Source organism: Chelonia mydas, chromosome 2 (genome assembly GCF_015237465.2).
Source record: "Chelonia mydas isolate rCheMyd1 chromosome 2, rCheMyd1.pri.v2, whole genome shotgun sequence".
Taxonomy (NCBI): domain Eukaryota; kingdom Metazoa; phylum Chordata; order Testudines; family Cheloniidae; genus Chelonia; species Chelonia mydas.
In genome coordinates this window covers 210,566,405-210,581,314 of record NC_057850.1, presented here as the reverse complement: position 1 = coordinate 210,581,314, position 14,910 = coordinate 210,566,405, and the positions used below count along the sequence as shown (strand labels likewise).

General features: G+C 40.0%; 1 protein-coding gene across 8 annotated transcripts in view; it reads right to left on the bottom strand.

Moving 5' to 3' along the window:
• Nucleotides 1–14,910, bottom strand: part of THSD7A (thrombospondin type 1 domain containing 7A) — a 522,569-nt gene that overhangs the window by 55,545 nt on the left and 452,114 nt on the right. For all 8 annotated transcript variants that reach the window (XR_006289020.1, XM_043541145.1, XM_037890601.2 and 5 more), the window contains 4 exons: nucleotides 12,349–12,527; nucleotides 5,174–5,179; nucleotides 4,327–4,460; nucleotides 866–1,019 (listed from right to left, as the gene is read on the bottom strand). Coding sequence is in view for 7 of the 8 variants with exons in the window: in XM_043541145.1 (XP_043397080.1) it covers nucleotides 866–1,019; nucleotides 4,327–4,460; nucleotides 5,174–5,179; nucleotides 12,349–12,527 (473 nt within the window). In the remaining variant the exon portion in view is untranslated. The remainder of the gene's footprint in view (nucleotides 1–865; nucleotides 1,020–4,326; nucleotides 4,461–5,173; nucleotides 5,180–12,348; nucleotides 12,528–14,910) is intronic.

Below are 14,910 nucleotides of genomic sequence, written 5' to 3'. Positions count from 1 at the left end.
CACTGACTCAGATGCTGAGGAAAAAACCCTAAGTCCCCAAGCTTCTGAAATTGAGAACCCCATTTTTAGCCTCACTGGCTTTGCTTTCTCACCTGAGACTCCAGACAGCCAAAAAACACAGGGCTGATGGATTAAGCTATCTTTAATTTCACCTAAGTCTTTTACCTGCATCTTTTTGCTCTTCACAGATAATTCTCTCATTAAAGAACACCCAGGCTAAGTCTACACTATAAACTTACATCGGTATTACCACGTCACTCAGGGGTATGTAAACGCCACATCTCTGACATAATTATACCAATCTAACCCACTGTGATACAGCACATTTCCCACTGACATAGCTACCCGCCTCTCGCAGAGGTGGAGTACCTACACCAATGGGAGAAGTTCTCCCTTTGGTGAAGGTAGCATCTTCACTGAAGCACCTCAGCAGCATAGCTGCATCAGTGTAGCTGGGCCACTGCAGCATTTTAGTGTAGACCTGCCCCTACTGTGTTTTTACACAGAGAGATAAAGCCAGATTGAACAGGATCTAAGAACTGTGGGGTCTTTAAATATTACCAAAGCTGGCTCATCCAAAATTAACCTTCCCTAAAAATGGAGGGCAATAGCTCATGAAAGTGTCACCATTTAAGAGGTGATTTCTTGAGCAACTGCTTTTGATGAAGAAATGCTGACACGCTGCCCTCTTGATGGGATTGTTGACAATCTGCTGTTGCCAGTAATGCAGTCGATAGGAACTTATAATCATTTGCATGTGTGTCTACTGTTAAGTGTAGCATCTCTGCATAGTAACTTGAGGCTTACTTTCTTTAAATAAAATAGTCTTGAAACCTTAATGTCAAGTTGTTAACATGTTTCCTACCAAGGAACATCTAGACCACTGGCCCCATTCAGACATAACACAGTCTTCAGGGCATGGCAATGTGCATCTTCTAGCACCAAGAGGCATCTCTTCAGGGTCACACAGGTAGTCTTCAACAGTGTCAGAAGGACCATCCACGGTGTTTTGCATGCATCTGGAAAAATATAAGGCTACAGATAAAAACATATTTGCCATGGATTTCCTACAATAACTGCATCCCTTACACTAACATAATGTGGCATTTTAGCAGTTTGACCACAAGCAATATACAAATAGAAAAATCTAGAACATTTTTGATATAATCCAAATAAATAATGAACTATAAAATACGGATGAGAATTTGAAAAAGTCAAAATATCCCCAGTATTTTTCTGCTGCATATCGGTTGAAGCTCAGGGCTACCTAGGAGTGAGAAGCTCCTGAGTTCTAATCCTGCACAGCCGCTGCCTTGCTGAGTGAATGTGCACAGATTCTCTGCATCATTTTACCCATCAGTAAATTGGAATTGCACAACTTCTTACCTCTGAGAGTTATGAGGATAATTCTGTTAATATTTGTAAATCTCCTTCCAAATTCTAGCTGTTTGGAATTGTTTCTTCAGTTACATGCCTCTTTTTTTTCTGATATCTTCAAAGCCTTTAGCTTTGCTTACATTAGCATCCAGAGGCCCCATCAAGATCGGGGCTCTATTGTTCTCAGTGCTTTACAGCCAAGATGCAACACAATCCCTGTTCTAAAGAATTTTCAATTTAAACAGGTCTACTCTTCCCAGCCCTCACAGCTGCTGCCAGAATAGGGGGCATGGCAAGGGTCAATTAACGTTGCTTGGAGTTGATTCGCAACACAGTAGGGGAAGAGCCAATGCGACGGTTAAACTTTCACTTTCTCTGCAATATTTTATAACGATACCATTGTATTATATTACCAATTCCTGTATACCTGAAGATCTCATGCTGTCAGTCTGAAAACATTTTTAAAATGAGATTATTTTAAATGAACACAACCAACAGAGATGCTGTATCTGCAAAAATCTGTTTGATGGAATTAGTTATCCAATGAGAGTTAGTATATGGATGGCAAAAAGGAAGGCAGTTTTTTTTGTGTTCATCCCAAAGGGCTGAAATTCCTTTCTTTGGCATAAATAATAGATTTTCCTCTCTAGCTTTGATGGTAGTGTCAAAATCTATGTACCTCTGGACAGAGCATAAAGCACCACCACCACCACCACCAGTACTTACAGCTTTTTTAAAAAAAGAATAAACTCGTGGCAAGACTTCCAATATCTATTTTGGTTGCTGTTATATTAGAGTAAATTATGCACTTTAATATTTGTGACAAGCGAAAACTAAAAATCTGACCTTCAAATATATTGTTAAGTTCAAGGAACGCTTCTGTTTTAAACATAATCTGGTCAACTCTAGCAACTGCTACAGTACTTGTGGTACATTAAAGAGAACCTTTGGCAATTAATGTATCTGGCCCTCAAATGGGTCCTGTAGACTGAATTCATTTTATGGCTTGTCATTCTATCATGCAGACAGAGATAACTTCTTTAATTGTGTATTGCTCTATAGGTAGCCTTAGAGAATAATATATAATCAACACTGCACTTCTTGCTATGTACAGTACCATGCAAGACTTCTCTTAAGCAAGTCTTTGAGTAGAGGTGTAAGTTGATCAGTAGACAGGATGCTTGGATCAGATTCAGCAAATATTGGAATGAGATTTCTGGACTTGTTTTACTAAATTCACTCTTTACACAGTTTTACATTTACAGAATGGGGGGGGGGGAGAATGTACCTAACTTTTTTTTTTTTTTTTTTTTTTTTTTAACTAAAGGGGAAAAAGTCAGCATTCTGAACCAGGCTGAGTCTGACACAGAATTGCAATGTACGACTTGGCTTTCAGTTTAACTATTCCAGGCAGCTCAGTTTTTCAACTTTATTGTACTACAAGTGTTCAACAACTGCAAGAAGGTTTTGGTATTAACAAATATGCATGTTTTTTAAAAATGATTTTTCTTTCCTTTTCAGAAGTGGGACTGATTAACTCAACATATTTGATCAGAAAAGAACTGCCCGGAGAAGCTCAGTGAATTATTTTAGTTAATTAAAGGGACAGTCCTGAGACTCTTGCACAATGTGCTGAATCCTGTGCTGAATGTGCTCTGTGGGCACAGGGTTTCAATCTCTGCATTGTAAATCTGGCACCTTTTACCAGAACTAAATTCAACTAAACAATTAAAAATATATCCTTCTCCATGTGAATTTATACTGAAACTATCAAACTATTTAATTCCATAAAAATCATGCTGTAATCATGGTACAGTCAGCTTCCGAGCAGAATTGTTCCTCCTCTGGAGGTGACTACTTTCCAGACTCAGACAATGTCTATGAATTTGTTGTCAGGAGTTTGTTCTACTGTAGTGTGTCAGAAATATTACAACCATGTTGGAACACTGGCACTTCAAATCCAGTGTTCACACTGGCTGATTTAGCAGACCTAGAGGATACCAGGGTAACAAAAAGGTGTTGAAAACCGCACCAGATATAGGGCCAAATTCTCTGCTCTGATGCTGGGTCAATTTAATATGGAGCAGAGATTTTCACCCATTACTTTTATGTTTAGAGCTTTCTAGGCCCAAATACATTCCAAATTTAAAATATGTTTAAGGACTTACATAGCTTTTCTTTATCCTTCCAATAAGAACTGTGGACAGATAACTATTCCTACTGTTCTTATTACACTGCTATAGAGTTCTTTATTACTTATGTACAAAACTCAGAAATAGAAGAAGCACCGCTAATGCTAACATAAGACTCCCCACAGTACATTAATCTGTCTTTGGGCTGAGAAGCAAGTCTGAGGCACTGACCACCTGTGGTAAAGTTCTCTCAGCACTTTTCATAAACAGGGCTATTAACCACAAGCCCTGGCCAAATTCCAACTGCGGTGATTACATTCTGAATATCTGAATTCACTGTGTTTTCAGTTGGATATGGCATCCTTCACCTTTTGCACCAAACTGTTGTACAGTAATGCTGTGCACTGTAAAATGGGTTGCCACATTTCACCCCAGAGGTGGTTGCATTTTACTGATAAGTGAGAGTTGATATCTATGTTAAATTTATAAGGAACTTGAGGATTGTCCTGGCCTTTGAAAGGAATTATATAAATGTAAATTACAGTTTTATTTTTATAAAGTATAATAAATGTTTTTTTAAAAAACAGAAACAAAGGGCTAAATCCTGAACTGGTGTAAACTGGTTTAGGTCCACTGAGTTCAATCTACACAGATTTACACCAGCTGAGGTTCTGGTCTAACATTCCGTAGACAAGCTTTTGTGAAAATGCCTTTGTCAAAATACTCTTCTGTAGAATTTTGCTTCTTTAATCCCATCATAATTTAAAGGTGAGGGTTTCTGGTTTTGTTTTTTCAAGAGAAGGATTACATTGTTTACCTCACTTTCCTGGTTTGCACACCTTCTCCACAGTTCTCCTTTAAGTCAACATTGGTCACTTTGCAGACGCTCCAGGGTTCTGTAACCCATATGTACTGGCTGCAGTCGCTGTGGCATGGGACCACCTCATATACCTGGAAACCACACAGAGTGTAAGTTTGTGGCACACAGTATGCAAATATGATAAGTTTGCAGGAACTGTCGTTCTGACATAGCAGCGACACAAACATTATTGTTATTTTGTAAAGATAACAAATATATTTAATCTCAATACAAGTAGGTTGTGAACCAGTTGCTGTTACAACAGACATAAAACACCTGATACTAAAGCAAGGAAATGAAAAGTTAAATCCTTAACAGAATAAACTCTCTTTTGCACCAGTATGCATGCACTTTACCATTACCACTAACATACACCAGAGAACCCACACAACAGCCTTAACTTTGCTCTAATAGGGAAGCCAGCTTGTACTACTCCATTTGCCAACCTGCTCCTGTCTTTCCTTTTATACTCTACACTCCCCCACCTAATATTATTAGTTGTGGATGTTTGGGGAGGGCTGATTCTAATGGTATCACTCCCTAAATTATACCAATGTAAATCAGAGCATAATCTGGCCCCTTAATTTAAACTATTTTTAACTGTGAAGCCTTAAAGTTATTATACCATGCGAAGATTGGAATGTTTTATACAGAATGTCTGAGGTACATTAAAAATGGCATCCTACGTACTATTACATATATCTTTTTAAAGAACAATTACAGAAAAGGCCAAAAAGTGCATACATTATAGAACTTGGTCAGGAAGCACATTATAAGGTTAGGTATCTATTTTAGAGACTCTTACCTGAGCCTGGAACAGGTATTTGCCATGAACCCAAGGGAACAGCCAAAGATAAATAGAAACACTAGTTAGTGAGCGAAACACAGATATTTGAATGGTGTACATTTAGTGCTTCATTGGTTAAAAACAATCTTCTATGCTCTCTACCAAGCAGAAAGCCTCACCACTTAGGCCAGATAAGACATAGCTTTCCCTCTTGTATCTCTAACAACACATTCTGCAAGAAGTCATAATTTAAGAAAAAATGATTCTTTTGCACACCACCTTGATGGAGACTAGTGCAAATATGCTCATTTCCCCCTCACATTGTTCATAACACATGGTTAAACGAGTTTATTCTCTGCCTTCCATGGGTATCAATTCTTTACAGGCTAGGGAGTTCAATTTCTCCAAGACTGAAGAAATTCATGAGTGGGTTTGGATGGAAGACTGTGTTTTATATATTATCAATATTGTACTGCCAGGTAGTGTGGGATGGGTATAAAGGTGAAGAACGTGACAAAGATCTCATCCTTCACATGTTTTTAAAGTCTTTTCAGCCTGTCCTAAGTTTGTGTCCAGTATTTGAAAGCAGTTACCAAGAAAAGCTCTTCTCTAGTTGTCTGATATATCTGCTATCAGCTAGGTAGAGCCAACATTACTAGGCAATCTAAAGGAAAATCTCAGTATGCACTCTCTAGCTGTTGGCAGCAATACACCTATCAGCCAAGACAGAGCCCATGCCTGCGCCCCAGGTGTTAGTGCAATTCTCTCAATATTATTGGCATTTATGTGACTGTCACTGATAGCAAACACTTAGAGCTCGACATAGTCATGGACTCCATGCCTGCCTAGGTAGGTGGGGAGGCAGAGAATCCCTGAAGCCAAAGAAAAGGTAGATGTTATTTTCCCCAGGAAACTGGGATCTGCCCCTTTAGCAGAAACTCTCTCATAGCCAGAGAGACAATTTTTCAATGAATTGGACCCAGTATTATCACTTGCAAACCTTCATTATAGCAGTGCAGATCATTTTATTTTTTAAACTATAGATGCTTAGGGAAAAGAGAATAAATCTTCAAAAGTTAATTTCAAGAATTTCCTGCTTCACAGTTAATTTAAGATATTTGCTTATCCATATATCACACTTTTCTACAATCCATCGGTGATCTTTGTGAAAACACCATCCTGGCCACTATGGATGTAGAAGCCCTCTACACCCACATTTCACACAAAGATGGACTACAAGCCGTCAGGAACAGCATCCCCGATAATGTCACAGCAAACCTGGTGCCTGAACTTTGTGACTTTGTCCTCACCCATAACTATTTCACATTTGGGGACAAAGTATTCCTTCAAATCAGCGGCACTGCTATGGGTACCCGCATGGCCCCACAGTATGCCAACATTTTTATGGCTGACTTAGAACGATGCTTCCTCAGCTCTCATCCCCTAATGCCCCTATTCTACTTGTGCTACATTGATGACATCTTCATCATCTGGACCCATGGAAAAGAAGCCCTTGAGGAATTCCACCATGATTTCAACAATTTCCATCCCACCATCAACCTCAGCCTGGACCAGTCCACACAAGAGATCCACTTCCTGGACACTACAGTGCTAATAAGCGATGGTCACATAAACACCACCCTATACCGGAAACCTACTGACCACTATTCCTACCTACATGCCTCCAGCTTTCATCCAGACCACACCACACAATCCATTGTCTACAGCCAAGCTCTGCGATACAACCGCATTTGCTCCAACCCCTCAGACAGAGACAAACACCTACAAGATCTCTATCAAGCATTCTTACAACTACAGTACCCACCTGCCGAAGTGAAGAAACAGACTGACAGAGCCAGAAGAGTACCCAGAAGTCACCTACTACAGGACAGGACCAACAAAGAAAATAACAGAATGCCACTAGCCGTCAACTTCAGCCCCCAACTAAAACCTCTCCAACACATCATCAAGGATCTACAACCTATCCTGAAGGATGACCCATCACTCTCACAGATCTTGGGAGACAGGCCAGTCCTTGCTTACAGACAGCCCTGCAACCTGAAGCAAATACTCACCAGCAACCACACACCACACAACAGAACCAGTAACCCAGGAACCTATCCTTGCAACAAAGCCCGTTGCCAACTGTGTCCATATATCTATTCTGGGGACACCATCATAGGGCCTAATCACATCAGCCACACTATCAGAGGCTCGTTCACCTGCACATCCACCAATGTGATATATGCCATCATGTGCCAGCAATGCCCCTCTGCCATGTACATTGGTCAAACTGGACAGTCTCTACGTAAAAGAATAAATGGACACAAATCAGACGTCAAGAATTATAACATTCAAAAACCAGTTGGAGAGCACTTCAGTCTCTTTGGTCACTCGATTACAGACCTAAAAGTTGCAATTCTTGAAAAAAAAAAAAAAAACTTCAAAAACAGACTCCAACGAGAGACTGCTGAATTGGAATTAATTTGCAAACTGGATACAATTAAGTTAGGCTTGAATAGAGACTGGGAGCGGATGTGTCATTACACAAGGTAAAACTATTTCCCCATGTTTATTCCCCCCCCCCCCCCCCCAGACTTTCTTGTCAACTGCCGGAAATGGCCCACCTTGATTATCACTACAAAAGGTTTTCTTCCCCCCACGCTGGTATTAGCTCACCTTAAGTGATCACTCTGGTTACAGTGTGTATGGTAACACCCATTGTTTCATGTTCTCTATGTATATAAATGTCCCCGCTGTATTTTCCACTGAATGCATCCGATGAAGTGAGCTGTAGCTCACAAAAGTTTATGCTCAAATAGATTTGTTAGTCTCTAAGGTGCCACAAGTACACCTTTTCTTTTTGCGAATACAGACTAACACGGCTGCTACTCTGAAACTTTTCTCCAGGAAAGACTTTGCTGTGCATACACCTCTGCCAATATGTGAAAGTCATAAATAAGGATATTCAAGGAAAAAGAAATAGGGACACATCTTTTAGCCCCAAATGAGATACTTTAGGATGGAGAAAGCAGAAAAACAATTAATGGTTTTATTACATTTGCCCTTTAAATGGGACAGTTGGCATGTATGGATATATTTGCAAATAATTTAAATTAGAAAATAACATCATTTATTAGTGAAAATAGGTTTAGATTAAGGGCCAGATTGTGATCAGTTCCTGCTTGGACGTGCCTGATGGAAGAGAGCAAGGTGCCCTTCCCCCACCTTGCAACATGGGTGTGGAGTCCAGGCCCTGTCTCTCTAGTCACAACCCTGTGTGTGCCAGCTACTTGAAAGAATGGGTGTTGAGGGTTGGAATCTGGCATGAAGAACTGAGCGTGCCACATTCTCCTCAAGGATGGTGTAGCTATGGATATGTTTTCTGGGAGACCAGGGTGCAAATTCTTGCTGAATCATCTCCAACTGTATCACGGTCCTCTGTGCCCTCTCCCCAGCACACCGGTGGGTAACAATGGCAAAATCTGACCCTTATATTTTATATTACAAAATATTATTTACAAGTGGCTATGCCTTTCATTCTGAAGTATTGATATGACAATGTGCTAGTTTGCTCTGCTGATTTTCTTTGAGCTGTGGATCAGGTGTGGATTAATTAAACATCCCTGGGCAGCTGTTTGGTCATTGGCACAGGCTGGGTTTATGGGATTTCCACACTTAAGGATTTACAGTGAAGTGTATTTAATATTAAGGGATACAAACTCTCAGCTTTATGGATGGCATAGCCTCTTCCCCATGCAATATCAGACTTCAATTTTATCTTTATTATAGTCATTTAGTATTTGAATTTTCGGCAGCTATAAAGCTGCAGCAAATAAGATCCTAGGTTATATACCAGTAGAGGGCAGCAGTGCTATATAAAAAAAACATACTGAGTTTTCTAATACAAATATAGCAACTTCACCTCTGATACCCTGAAGATCTTATTATGAAATATTGTGCCACATGAATATTACAAGCAGGAAGAGATTTTTTTCATAAACTATAATTTGTTCCTATTATAATGTATTTTCTGGTTTCAGAGTAACAGCCGTGTTAGTCTGTATTCGCAAAAAGAAAAGGAGTACTTGTGGCACCTTAGAGACTAACCAATTTATTTGAGCATGAGCTTTCGTGAGCTACAGCTCACTTCATCGGATGCATACTGTGGAAACTGCAGAAGACATTATATACACAGAGACCATGAAACAATACCTCCTCCCACCCCACTCTCCTGCTGGTAATAGCTTATCTAAAGTGATCATCAAGTTGGGCCATTTCCAGCACAAATCCAGGTTTTCTCACCCTCCGCCTCCGCCTCCCCCCTCCCCCCACAAACTCACTCTCCTGCTGGTAATAGCCCATCCAAAGTGACCACTCTCTTCACAATGTGTATGATAATCAAGGTGGGCCATTTCCTGCACAAATCCAGGTTCTCTCACCCCCTCACCCCCCTCCAAAAACCACACACACAAACTCACTCTCCTGCTGGTAATAGCTATCCAAAGTGACCACTCTCCTTACAACGTGCATGAAAATCAAGGTGGGCCATTTCCAGCACAAATACAGGTTTTCTCACCCCCCACCCCTTTTCCCAAAAAACACACACACACAAACTCACTCTCCTGCTGGCAATAGCTCATCCAAACTGACCACTCTCCCCACAATGTGCATGACAAACAAGGTGGGCCATTTCCAGCATAAGTCCAAGTTTAACCAGAACGTCTGGGGGGGGGGGGGGTAGGAAAAAACAAGGGGAAATAGGCTACCTTGCATAATGACTTAGCCACTCCCAGTCTCTATTTAAGCCTAAATTAATAGTATCCAATTTGCAAATGAATTCCAATTCAACAGTCTCTCGCTGGAGTCTGGTTTTGAAGTTTTTTTGTTGTAATATCGAAACTTTCATGTCTGTAATCGCGTGACCAGAGAGATTGAAGTGTTCTCCGACTGGTTTATGAATGTTATAATTCTTGACATCTGATTTGTGTCCATTTATTCTTTTACGTAGAGACTGTCCAGTTTGACCAATGTACATGGCAGAGGGGCATTGCTGGCACATGATGGCATATATCACATTGGTGGATGTGCAGGTGAACGAGACTCTGATAATGTGGCTGATGTTATTAGGCCCTATGATGGTGTCCCCTGAATAGATATGTGGGCACAGTTGGCAATGGGCTTTGTTGCAAGGATACGTTCCTGGGTTAGTGGTTCTGTTGTGTGGTATGTGGTTGCTGGTGAGTATTTGCTTCAGGTTGGGGGGCTGTCTGTAGGCAAGGACTGGCCTGTCTCCCAAGATTTGAGAGAGTGTTGGGTCATCCTTCAGGATAGGTTGTAGATCCTTAATAATGCGTTGGAGGGGTTTTAGTTGGGGGCTGAAGGTGACGGCTAGTGGCGTTCTGTTATTTTCTTTGTTAGGCCTGTCCTGTAGTAGGTGACTTCTGGGAACTCTTCTGGCTCTATCCATCTGTTTCTTCACTTCCGCAGGTGGGTATTGTAGTTGTAAGAATGCTTGATAGAGATCTTGTAGGTGTTTGTCTCTGTCTGAGGGGTTGGAGCAAATGCGGTTGTAATTTCAAACAGTTTTAATATGCTCCTCAAAACCAACATAGCCTTCATTGAAACTTGTATTTTGTGTTCAAGTGGATTCTAAACATAGTTTATTAGCTATAGTTTAAACACTTTCTAACTAGAACTAATTATATCCCCTTAAGTAGAAACATTAAATCAACACACCATTTCATTCTGTGCTGACAAAATGTCAATAAGACGGTACTAATAACATGTACCTTATTCGAATATGAATGGCCAGATTTTTTTTCCCCTCTGAATATTTATGGAGATGAATATGGGGCCATTTAACATGCTATCCACAAATCCAAATTAAATCCAAATGTGAGATGAATATAAATCAAATCTGAAGAGAGACAAGGAACCTGAAAAGGCAGTTTTTACTACTAAAAACTGCCCAACCAAACAACTTTACATGCAGCAGGTCTTACACGCCTGGCAAGGCCAGAGCTTTTTTTTAAAAAAAACTTCTGTTGAGAGCTTCCTGCTTTGTGTCAGTGTTTTGTATCCAGACACATACAGTTCCATGAGACCCTTGTGAGGCTTCCACAGGATCAATTTGGCTGACTGCTGCCCTGGGAAGGATTCTAACACCCAGGCAGTTAGAAGTTCAAGTTTCAGTCGCAATCTTTCTTAAAACAACTGCACCTGGAAGGCCAAAAACCACTTGGATGCCAATTTTGGCTATAGGATGCTAAGGAGGACACAAGGATCTCACTGAGGATACTTTGAACGTTTCTGGTGTTTTGTTTTGATTTTGTTTCATTTGTTTTTTGTGGTGGCGATGGGGGGAAGCGGTGGAAAGGAGGATGGGCCTACACAGTGATTTCACTGATTGCATGGAATATCTACAAGAAAGAAAGGCAGGGCCAGAGGAGTGACATCAGGCCCTCTAAAGGGGTTGGCTGGGGGCAGGGGGATTGTTTTCTTTTTCAGGCCCAGAATTACAACACATATCAGTCTGACCAAGAGTCTGGGTCCCAAGATATTTTTACAGTGGAGAGCAATTTCCTCTTTAGTGAAGAACCGGCAATATTTTTTAATATTTAGCTCCAGATATTAATACTATACCAAAATATCTGCTTCAGTGCACAGTTCTCATGATGATGATGTATTCAAATGGAGGAGGAGGAGACTGAGCAGAATCAATTGGTGTTCTTCATGGGCTGCTTGCTTTGCATGAACTTTATCTATAATGTATGGCAGTGTTTGAATTAAGGAGGGGAATTTCCTGTTACTGTGTAATTCAACCTCCCTCTCTGTATACTGAGAGCTTTATCTCTTTCTCTTAAACATACTGCTGAAGAGCTGATCTTGCCAGGTGATGAGTGTCTGCAGTTGATGGTACGCAAGGTCTGGAAGAATTGGCCTTGTAGGTTTTGCCTTTGTAATACAGCATATCGCCTAGATTTTTTAAAAAAAAATCCACAGAGAGAAAAGCCCTAACCTTAATTTTGCATATAATTTTTGTCTTCCACCAGTGCCAGTACATATTACTCAATTCAAAAAGCATGTGAAGTACTTAGAAGGGAAGGATTCTTCACTGACTTTATATATGTAATCATTTGTCAACACAGAAATAAAGGAATATATCAGCAAAGAAAAGTAACTGGATTTACCTGATTGACATGATCCAACTTGGGGCAGGGTCTTCCACCATTGTAGGGTTTTTCACGGAGCCATTTAGACCTAACCTTTACCCCACTCCCACAGGATTTACTACAGCGAGACCAGTTGGACCATTCACTGAGCTTGCAGTCTGAGGGGCATGGAATAATGCAGGCTTCCTCGATGTAACCTGAGAATGGAAATAAAAGCAAAATCTCTTCAGCATGTTGCTCTGCCACTTCTCTCTGAAGCCTCAGTCTCGTTTGTTTAAAGTATCCAAAGTTTGACTTGATAGAAGTGGGTGAATGCAGAGATTTCTTTCTCATTTGGGCTAAATTAAATTCTGCAGGAAATTGACACGCCCCCATTGATCGTGTTAACATAACAGCTGAGCATCCTCAATATTATCTGATTAGAATTTGTTCTCACCTGATTTCCACAATCTGACTTTTTAACAGCTGCTAGAGTGTAATTGACACTTGCTGCATTATTCTCAGGCTGCAGAAATGATAGATGTGTTAAAAAATCCTGCCACTCAGATGAGTTACATAGTTGTATCAAACAAGTCCGCTGTGGTTATATGTATGTTAACAGTCTAACAAACTGGACCAGAGATGTCCTGAATGCATATGGAATATCCCCTAAAATGCATATGTGGAAAAGTTATGGTAGTATCTCAGGTACCACATGTAATAACTTGGCAAATGTAGACTTTTTAATGAAAATAACTTTACATACAGTTGAAAAACCAACAAATTAATCAAATGATGAGATGCAGTTGGAAAATGAATCACTTATGTATTGTAAGTGAGATCATTCTTGTACCATTGGCAGAGCAGGCCGGTCACAGTTTTACATTTATTGTCTTTAAATTTCATTGAATGTCTCCTTATTTTTATATTATTAGTGAGGACTTACCTTCTCTATACTATTCATTATTTTGTCTGAATCTATATTGTCTCCTTTTATTACTCTCTAAACAATCCTAAGCTTTTCAATATCTTTTCATATAGAAGTCTTTCCAGATCTCTAATAATTTTCATTCCTCCTCTCTGAACCCCGTTCTATTTCTGTTATATCCTTTTAAGATAAAAGGGAGGCTTGAATGGCATTGGGTCATGTTTGGTCAACAATTTGGCACCCCCTCCTTTTTTTATTTTTAAGGCTTCTATCTTGTTCTCCAAAATTTCAGCTTTCATTAAATTAAATATCTGTAGCCATTATGGTTCTGAGGAAGCAAACAGTATTTTCGAGGTACACGGACACAGTGATGGCAGCTTGAATTTGTAGAGAGCCTGAAATACTAACTCTAAGAGGTGTGGACTGTCTCATTCATCTCTATAGGGTGCTAACTCAGGTGCCTAATGATAATTGAAATGTCAACACTTATCTATTTCACTGCTCATCGAAGCACATAAGGAGAGGGACTTTCTTCTTATGATGAAATGTGCAAAAAATTCATTTTGACACTACAGTTGAGTGGCACTTGAGATACACTTACTTTGTTTGCAGTTTGACCTATGGAGCTAAAATGCCAGAGGGGAACAGTGGAACTTATGGGACATTTGAGTCCCACCAGAGCAGAAGGGGCTTGGCCTGTTCTGGTGACTGGTGTGGCATCATCTTCTCTTCCTGCTTCTAGAGGATGCTTTTAGACCCAGGTAGACATCATTACATTGGTCACACTTATGTCATGTTTTCAAGTTTTCTTACAACCATGACCAAAGAAAAGCTTAGATTCTGATGTCCTGTCACATGATTCTGGGGGCCATGTGCTTTATTCCACCTCTGCCCATGGGTGCATCCAAACCCAGTGAGGGGAAGCCAAGCCTCAACTGCCAAGCAGATCATGCTCATGATCACACTTTGAGCAACTGGATAATCTACTGTGAGTGACATTCATTTTAGCTTGTCTTGTAGGTGGAGCCTAGCTTGTGGACAAAAGACTAACCAAACAAAACACTGCTTATTTCATTTCCAGTTTGGGTCTGGATAAGAGTGACCAGAACTGCACACAATATTCCAAGCAAGAGTATGCTATTTATATACATAATTGCATTATAATATTTCAGTATTAATTTCCCTCCTGTTCCTTTTGCATCCTAGCAGTTTCTTTGCTTTTTTGTCCACCTCCACATGCTGATAACCTATCATCTTCATCAACTGTGACGTTAGCAACTCTTTAAAAATGTAAACTCTGAGTGAACTGTCTTCTGCCAAGATCTTTTCTGAAGGCAACTAACACCAAACAATTATGTGCAATATAAAAATGCAGGAACATTTGATACATTATATTTCCAGATGTATTTGTAGACACTTTCCAGCAATGTATGTTAAACACAAGGTGCAGTAGAAATAATAAAAAAAAACCCTGTACAATTAGAATATGCACATTTTACCTGTACACTCAGATAAACTCTGAATTCTGGTTCTAGTTTTCTACAGCTTGCGCCTGCTTGGAACTGCTAGCTGGTTAAATATCTATACAGAGTATGTCTTGAATTTGATCTATGTAGAGCTGTCCTTCAGAGAATGTATCATCATTAAGATGTCAACTACTTCACAGAAGTGAA